At 35.4% G+C, this 10229-nt stretch overlaps 1 protein-coding gene across 3 annotated transcripts in view; it reads right to left on the minus strand.

The window, feature by feature from the left end:
- The window catches only part of LOC111869334 (nipped-B-like protein A), a 238205-nt gene that overhangs the window by 187092 nt on the left and 40884 nt on the right, over nucleotides 1-10229 (minus strand). For all 3 annotated transcript variants that reach the window (XM_023860790.2, XM_023860789.2, XM_023860788.2), the window contains one exon: nucleotides 1991-2104. In XM_023860790.2, coding sequence (XP_023716558.1) covers nucleotides 1991-2054 — 64 coding nt within the window. In that variant the 5' untranslated portion in view covers nucleotides 2055-2104. The remainder of the gene's footprint in view (nucleotides 1-1990; nucleotides 2105-10229) is intronic.

Below are 10229 nucleotides of genomic sequence, written 5' to 3' on the forward strand. Positions count from 1 at the left end.
GAAGTCCCTTATCGGTTGAATAGTATTATGTTGACAGCGGCTACATGTGAATGCTTCCGACTAATCTCTTCGCGGCCACTTTGATGGTACGCGGATGAGGCAAGTTACGAGTAGAGGGATCGGGGAAGTCCTGTCCTGGGTATTGCATCAGAAATTTGAATCGTGACGAAATGTTCAGTCAAATATGCAACATATTCTAATACAGAAAAGAAAAATTGTATACACATGACCATGATTGAAAATTTCAACATAAAATTAAAAAATATATATGATAAGCATTTTAAAAAGGAAATAGGCCGTATAAATAGAGATCTTCAAAAATATGATGCTTATTCATAAATCAGGCAAAATATGCATTTACATGCACCATCAAACCATGTCCAAAATTTAAGAAATGAAGTAATGCAAACATATATCCAAACGAGCATACTTTCTGGTTGCAAGAAAGAAATATGCATTTGCATTAAAATCTGGTCCCCAGTTATTGCCTTTTCCTAAGGATAAAGGTATAGAGAGAAAACAAATCAAGGTACAGGGGTTTACATTAAAGAAAAATATTTGTTTTACTTTAAACGGACTGAAGATAAAGGAAAGTAATTCTTAATTATAGTCCACAGACCAACAATAATCCTATCTCTGCCAAAATCACTTCAGTAATTACTAACCACGATACAGCGAAAAAGTTTGAGAAGGAAATAAATAAAAGAGTTTTAGAACCTTCAGTAATAAATATAAATAAAATATGAAAAACAGAATTCAAAAATGAAAAAGGAATGCATATACATTTTCATCCCAATTTCCTTATTTTGTTGGATCTGAGATATACTTTCCAAATGATTGTTTCTCATGAAACCTTGTACCCTGAAGATGGTGGTAGAATCTCTCTCTTAAGACAGTTACAATCACCTACCAAACTACATTGTGTCATAACCCAGATAACAATATTGTGACATGACGCTTGAAAGCAGGAATAGTGGAGCCAGAGCAGAAGTCAATTCCTAGCCAACAGTTTGCCAAACACATGTTCCCGCTGCAATGAACAGACATGTAATAATATATTGCCAGGCAATGGTTCGGTAAACACATTATGTGGCACCAGATGAACTGTTTGAGGTGGTGATGTATATTCAGTTCGCCTGGAAGTTAGTTCAGTTCAGGAGAGTTTAATCATTTGGCATTTGTAAGGGAGTTCAATGATTCGATCGTAAGAAAATTCATGAGAAGTTCAGTGTTCAGCTGTGCAGAGCTAACCAGCAGACAAAGGAAGATGAAGAAGTGACCCATTCATAAATTAGAACCAAGTCAGTCACAGCAGGAAGAGAATGCAATCATAGTCTAGTAAGAAATGGAGCGAGTCTTTGACAGTCATTGATTGTAAGCTATAGAATTAATTGTAATTATAAAGGCAGCAATAAATCCAATCAACTAATCCAGAACCCATTATATTTGTAACGCAAACCCCGAATATGTGACAATATGAACCTACAGTGCTATGATAACCCAACCTCTCATTAAAAAAACCTATGAAAAATGCCGTCCTCTGGGATCCATTTGCAGATTTTTCTACCCTGGACATGCAGGCAGTACGTTCCTCCAAACCATCGGTTCACACAAGATCTACACAGCCCCACATCCTTGAAGATGGTATTCTTCATAGTCACTGCTGTGAAAACCTCAAATCTTACATAAAAAAATTTAGTTCTGCAAAGCAGTGACTAACCTTGTCTGTGATATTTAAAATACTTTCATAAAAATACTGAGTCACAATGACTATATGATTAACAAATTCATTTTCATTCTAGATAGAGAATAGAGGCCTTCTACCAAAGAATATCTATGGGCCATAAAATATGAAAATAAAAATGGGTTCTATTACCTGATTTAAATTCAAATGTTTGGGGATATTTTATTCAGCACTCTCTATCCTGGTATGCCTATTACATTCTCAGTAATTAAATAGTAAATGAAATGGAAAATGAACCATACTTACAGTCTGTTAGACTTGATATGCCAGCCAAAGTGGTGATTGGAACACTTGGAATTTCACCATTCATTTTGATGTTGTCATAAACACTATTTCACCCATACTTAGGGGCTTTAGATCCTAAGGGCAAAAATATAAACATATAATAAGAAGGCAAGCTCATTAACTTCCATGAAATTTAAGAAGGCTACAAAAGTTTTATATTACTAACAAAGGCATAATTTCAACTTAATTTCAATCAGACACATACAGCAGAAGACATTAACTTGTATATAAAATTCATCACCATAATCACCCTGGGCAGGTACAATAGGCCAATCAGTGGCTGCCATGCCAAGTGGACCAAATTGGACTCTACCCCCCCACTAAGTGAACTGTCTTGAAATTTGGGTGTAAACTGCATTTAACTGTGTAAATACTGTGTGTATATATATACGCTGACGTGCATGGCACAACAGGAAGTAGGGGTCACGTGAACTCTGCGGACTCGCGAGTGACATCACATACCCCCACCCATTCCATTATCACGCAACGCTCGGTAGGCATCCCCTCCCCCACAGTGACGTAGCAGAGGAGCAGCTCTGTTGTTACCAAGGGATACTGCGGTTACTACACAGCAGTAAACAACTCTCGACAGTGTTGCTAGGCAACCTGTAAACACAGCGTCAGGCAACAGCGGTACCTATCACGTAACGGTTTTTTGTGTTGTCCGTGCCTAGGCTAAATAAGGAGCAGCGAACACTATTCAGTAGTGAGTAACCAGACAGTTGCAGGCTAGCCGCCGCCGGAGATAGTTGAATGGATTCGCCGAAATGTAGTTGAACAGCAACTGAGATAGTGAATTGTATAAGATTAAGACTGCATAACTGTGAATTGTATAAGTGTGGAGCGAATGTGCAATAAATTCGCTATATCAAATATGGCGTGAAGTTACTTGTCATGTGACATACACTCAACATGTGACAATACATATAACAAATATGTTCTCTAAAACAAAAAAATTGGGACAAAAAAGAAACACTCTGACTTCAAGTAACAATTAAAGTCATATAGTATTTTCTTTTGTCTCCAGACATATTTAACATAGAACTGATTTCACTGCTTTCTGTAACTAATAATGTAGTGCCATTTCTGTTTGAACTCTGCATAATCACTATCTAAGATTTTCTATATTTGAGGTATAGGTTTGTCCCCAAGGCACAACATCGTCCATACGGTTATCTGCTGAGCCCAGGGGATACTCAATTGCTGGCTAGTACAAGGCTGAACCTCCTGTGGCCACCCTTGTGTTCAATTAAGCTTTTGAAAGATGCTCTCCTAATTTACTCACTGTTCTGGGCCTCTCCAGGCCTCACCAACCCCTGGTCCACTTCTACACTGGCCCTCGGCCATTTTCCTGAAATGGCTGCGACATTAACAGGTTTCATTACAACAGGACAGTTCCACCACCAACCTATAACGTTTGCCCACCACATGGATTCTACACACTCTGCATGGGTAAAGGTCAAACCATCTGCATGTGACTAACTCATGTCTACATTTGTAAAATGGTTTAAAATCAAAATGAACAGAAGGTATGTCCTCACTGTGATGTTGAGCATGTTCTGGAAAGGGAGGGGTGTCATCATGACCAATTACGTGCAAAAGGGCATCACCATCACTGGTGAGTACTACCAGAACCTTCTGAGAAAATTACTGGAGGAAATCAAGAAAAAGGAATGTGGAATGCTGCGATAAGGTGTGCAACGTCTTCATGACAATGCATCAGCTCATGCTGCTCATGCTACGATGACACTTGCTGCCAGTTTGCAATATGAAACTCTCCCCCATATATCATATTCAACAGACCTGACACCCAGCGACTTCTTCCTCTTTCCATGGCTAAATCGATTCCAAGATGATGAAGATGTCATTTCTGTGGTGGAGGACTTGCTAAGCAGTAAAAATGAGACCTTCTATGATCAAGGTATCCAGAAGCTAATGCATCGTTGGGGAAAATGTGTGGCCTTGCAGGGGGCATACATAGAGAAGGACTAACTTGCATACAATTTCTTGCACTCATGTCTCTATTCCTTCTGGGTGATAATTAAAATTTTATGATTTCCCACATAAAAGTAGGGGAAAGCAGCTGAGTAGGTGGTGAGTCTGAGTGTGAAATATATAACGTGACCTCGGGGCAATCGCCTTATTTGCCTTTCCCATGAGCCCAGTGGGATTGCTGATTTCCCTAGAGCTTGGATGTCCGCAAGCCACTCCCCACTTAAGATGTGTTTTGGGGACAAGCTTGTACCTTAAACGGAGAAAAATCTTAGACAGTAGTTATACAGAAGTCAAATAAAAAATGACACATCATCAATTGCAAATATATATATATATATACTGCATAAGCCTAAAGATATATAAAAATTCTGTCATATTTTTAACTCCTAGTTGAAGTCAAATTGCTCCTTTTTGTGCTGATGTTCTAATTTTAGGAATAGATTTGTAATATAAGTACATTATTTACACAATGAAATGCAATTTACACAAAAATATCATGACAAAGAAACATTTTTAGAATACAAAGTACATGTGAAACTCTGTAATTACCCATGGAGGTACCTGAAGTACAAAGAACACGTGGTGTGACATCTCTACTCACACTTACTGCATGCATCCACTCAAGGTCAATGAGATGATGCACATCAATAATGAAACACAAATTCTGTATTTACCGGAATGGCAGATTCTGAATCTAAGATAACGCCTTTACTAAGAAACATGTTTTTATAAACATGACTTCACATATTATCCTGATTGGCCTAAGTGTGCCTACTGTCGCATTTTCATTATTTGAGAAGAATCTTAGCTAATGCTGAAAGCTGATCTTGCCAAAGAAGTTGTCAGAAACTTCCTGTTAGGTGACAAGCCTCTTACAGTAGCAGTATTGTCCTTGATAGAGCAAGTTCAGTTCAGTAAAGTGCACAACAGATGGGAAGTTATGAGCAGTGTAGTGCAATGCAAATGAGTAGTGACTGTCAAAGATGCAAGCATGCAATAGACATTTAATGCACTTTTCAGATTCCCAAAATGAAGATTCACAATATTTTGAAGGATTATACGACAATGGAGTGATGTGATGGAGGTCATGAAGAAGTGTCCGGCAACATGCATCGCAGATTTATAACATTCCATCTTCACAAGCATAAATGTAATTCAAGAGAATGCTACAACCTTACATGATGTTCAGAAAGAGTTGCAAGCTGGTTTTACTGTTTTCAGAAGATGTATGGCTTCAAAAAAGTAAAAATTCAGGGGATGGACAGCAATGTCATTTCAGAAGAAAATACCTTAACAATTAAAGGTTTAGAAAACACTCCAACAAAACTGATTGGGATGTGGACTATGTTTCGAATCGTGATCCTATAGTCATTGTGCTGAGGCTGAATGTGAATTGCAGGATGTGTCATATTACAAAGAAATTCTATAAGCAAAACTGCAACAACCAAAACAATTTCAAACTCATTCTTTGCAAACCACGCACCCATCATGGATAAATCAGCACTTCAGGCAGGTCCTTCCAGCTTTCAGGACACACACAGAACACACATGCTTTTTGAGGTAAAAACAACTGATAACTTAAGTTAGTGACATTTTAAGGTTACTTACATGAAAAATGTTATTTAGTACATTATCATTAGTTCAAAATGGATGAGTTGTATTATGGGCTGTTGGAAAATAATTTAATGTTAAATATATCGTGGACAGCATGCTACCTGCTTCTGGTCTTTATTAACCCATTTACATTATCTCTTATAGGCAGAAATTCCCATTTAAAGGGGATTCACTTGAAGTGGCATTTCTCTGATATCAGTTAACCACTGATAATGAGGACCCTCTGTATACCACTATACACAACGTACTTTCATCTGACATTTCCACATGACCAACAAAATGACAACAAATATAAGAAAATATAACATATGTTCTGCCATTTTCAAACTATACAAACACCATTAATAAAGAATTTACCAATTTCTGAGAACTTCTGTCTGAAAGAATTAAAAAACCCAGTAAAAAAACCTACTTGTGAGCAGCTTTGTCAATAACAGATCTGCAGTAACTAAATCTATACACAGGCAATAAAATCACAACAAACACATTATGTTTCAAAATGTGAGTAGGCTTATTATACTAAAGAACAAAGGTAAACACAGTATATATTATATCCAAGTAAGCTAACATTCATTTTTTGTGTGCATACATGTGTGTGCAAATGTGCGTGCTCGTACATTTGGGGGGAAGAATACATATTGGTTAAATTCATTATTCAGTACCTGTTTATGAATGTGTGATGAACAAAATGACACATACATCTGTGTTAAGAGTGTAATGTCACAAGTATGGGAACTACAGGTGATACAAATTCTACCCAGGTATCTTATAATGAGGGTTATTTTCATATAAATGTGGCAACATACGTGTGATGTGGCAGGAAAAGTGAACAGCTATTGATTCATGTACACTATGCATGCCCCTACCATAACATGCATCTTACATTAAAGTTTACTTTACTTTACTTTACTTTATTTAATGCATTCTGTCAATCCACATAAGGCCAAACCAACCTATTGGATATAGAATCTGCCATGTTTAAGCATAAAATAATAATATACACATAAAGAACCATGTTTGAACATAAGATAATAAAATATACGTTCCTAACCCATACAAGGACAAATGAAAACACTAAGAACCACTATAAAGTAGTGCAGTCCTATACGATAATACAAATAATAATATAAACACTGATACAGTTGTAGTAGATACATAAACTGTGTAATTATATTATCCGTAGGAGAGACGATCAAGACAAAGTGTTCATTGAGAAGTTGATTTATAATATTCATCAATACTATAAAAAGCATATTCAGTGAGATAGCTTTCTAATAAAAATTTGAATTCTTTAATATCTTTGGATACCAATTTAATGATTGAGGGTAAGTGGTTATAAATCTTGCTACCCGAGAAAAGCACTCCTTTTTGAACTATTAATAGATTTGTGATTATAACATGTGTTAATATCATTAATATCAGTATTAGCTATAAAATAATTTCTGTTCTTAACGACAAAAAGGAGGAGGAAATGTACTGAGACCTAAGTGGCAATATTTGTAATTTTTTAAAAAATCTGCAGCATGAATCCAGTCTACCCAAACCAGATATAACTCTTATTCTTTTTTTAATTTTTAAGATACTCTCACTATGAGGGCATTACCCCAAAAGATAATACCATACGACAATAAAGAATGTACATAGGAATAATAGATCATCCTCATTGATTCTAGTGACATAAACGACTTTATTGCCCTTATTGCATATCAAGCCTTATTTAACCTTAATGATAAATCAGTAATATGGTTCTTCCAAGATAAGGTACTAGCAACATTTATTCCCAAGAATTTAGTACAACTGGTATTTGTAATAATTGAAGTATTAGATATTATTTGCAATTCTATTTCCCTGTGCTTTTTAGAAAGAATTGTATAAGGTGTGAATTATTACAATTTAATGTTAGAAAGTTACTATTAAACCACATACTTGTTTCATTCAGAACTAATTTCACATTATTTTTAAATTCTTCAGGATTCGTGTTTGATATGATAATACTTGTATCGTTAGCAAATAATATTGGATTATCTATTTTCTTAACAGATAATGGGAAATCATTTATGTAAATAAGGAACAATAAAGGCCCCAATACAGAGCCTTGTGGAACTCCATATTTAACTGGTTCCCATTTTGAAGTTTGATATCTTTCACTGATACTCTCTGATATCTATTTTGTAAGTATGATCTCATTAACTTATTTACCATGCCCGAGATTCCATAGAATTCCATTTTAGCCAGGAGTATGTTGTGATTAACACAGTCATACGCCTTTTGTAGGTCACAGAATAAACCACCAACACAATTCTATTTGTCTAAAGAAGACAATATATTATTTAAAAGAATGTGTGTTGCCATTTCAGTAGATGATTTTTCTCTAAATCCAAACTGTTCAGTGACCAATATATTGTGCTTATTTATATGGAAGTATAATCTTTTATAAATGATTTTTTCGATAATTTTGGAAAAGTTGGGGGGAGCGAGATAAGCTTGTAATTTGTAAATTCTGATTTATCACCCTTCTTGTATAACGACTTAACTTCTGAGAATTTCATTCTATCAGGAAATATACCTATTTGTAGGATCTTATTAAATATGTATGTTAAGGGTGACAAGACATACGGAGCACTAAATTTCAGAATTCTTAATGATATCTCATCATATCCATGAGAGTTCTTAGGTTTTAGTGAAAATATTATTTTTCAATTTCATGGGTATTTGTATTACCAAGTTTCTTTGATGGAAAAGAATGATAAAAATTCTGATGTAAATAAGATAAAGAATCTTTATTATTAACAGAGGCTTTCACCGAGGAGTTTCTGATAAGTAATTTTTCGGCTACATATGAGAAGTAACAGTTAAATGCATTGCTATAGCTAGGGAGTTACCAGATAATTGTTTTTTTAAGTTCATTGTAGTTACATTCTCATTAGGCCCTTTATTATTAGTAATGGTTTTTACTATATTCCAAGTAGTTCTAGTCTTATTGTTAGATTTTAATAAAAGTTTATTATAACAGTATTTCTTTGCTGGCTAAGATTCGACAATATTTCTTAAAGTGTTCTTTGTTATTAGGATCACTGCTGTTTCTCTAAGCTAAATGTATAATGGCTCACTGACAACCACTGCTGATATATTACTAATATTAAAGTCATTTTTCTATGAATTCACAGTTTTCCACAACTCAAAGACATAATTTATCTCCTCCTAATTAAAACATCCTACATCCTTGGGGTTACTTCTTTGTATGCCACCCCTAATCCACCCCTTCCATGTGCTGATTGGTCTGCCGCTCCTCCTTTTCCCCTGTGGGTTCCATTCTGCAATCTGTTTAGCAATTCTATAATCCTCCATTTGCATTATGTGGCCATACCATCTGAACTGCTGTTCTTCTATTTTCTTTAATATGTCTTTTTTTATTCCCACTTTTGTTCCAAATTTTTCATTTCTAAGTCTTTCCATCCATGATATCATGGCTGAATTCCCTGGGCAATCTATTTCCGTAGCTAATAATTTTTTACTGCATTTCCATTTTACTGACAATGTTTCGGCTCCATATGTTAAAATACCGATTTTTTGTTATCAATTTATATAATAATAAAACTGAATTTAGCATGGTAACTCTTCCTGTGTCACTAATATTTTTTTTTATTTCAAGGTGAGATAAGTCATTCTCTTGAACTAGTGATCCAAAATACTTAAAATGTTTTACAGTTGGAATTGTATTCCCACTGATTTACAATTCATCTAAATGATCTGTATATAATATTCACCTTTTCCATAATTTACTTTAAGATCCCATTTCTCATATTCTTCTTCCAATTTTCCCCCTATGTAATTAACATCCTCTACGCCTCTGGTAATTACAAATTCATCATCTGCAAAGAGTAAATTGTACACATAGCAGATGTCTACACTTCTTCATCCCATTAATTTACACTCCCTAGAACATTCTTCCAATACTGTATCTATGCATATTTTGAAGAGGGTTGGTGACAATGGACATCCTTGTAATAAGTCATTTGTATTACAAAATTTATCTGACAAATTTGATCTTACTTTTATTCTGCATTTCTTATAGCTATATATACAGTAAAACTTGGTTATAGCAACATCGGTTTCTGCGACACCTTGTCTATTGCGTCAAATATTCAATGGTACGAACTAATTCCTCATAAAGCAACTGTTTTTATACCTTGCTTAGTACGACATGCACAAATGCATCAACCTCGTATGTAACGTCACTTTCATTCCTGAATTTCTCTGATATCGTGGGAAAGTTAGATGTGTCTGCCCACCCTCACTTTCTCTACTTGTTGACGTGACTGTCCTGGAAGAATACGACCGCGATCTGCAAGAGGACCGTGGGTTTTATGCGAAAACAAGGGTGTGGGGTGGGACTGCGTGAATAGTGCAATAGGACGCGGCAGGTTGTTAACTGCATGCCTCTCCTAGAATCTCGTCTAACAGGACATCACATTGTCTACTTACCCTATAGTGTTCCTGCCTAAACCCAGAGAAGTGCAGTAGCGAAAACATGGCAATGAAAAGGAAAGTTTTAAGCATTGAAGAGAAAGTTAAAGTGATTCGTGAAATA

Source organism: Cryptotermes secundus, unplaced genomic scaffold, assembly GCF_002891405.2.
Source record: "Cryptotermes secundus unplaced genomic scaffold, Csec_1.0 scaffold541, whole genome shotgun sequence".
Lineage (NCBI taxonomy): Eukaryota > Metazoa > Arthropoda > Insecta > Blattodea > Kalotermitidae > Cryptotermes > Cryptotermes secundus.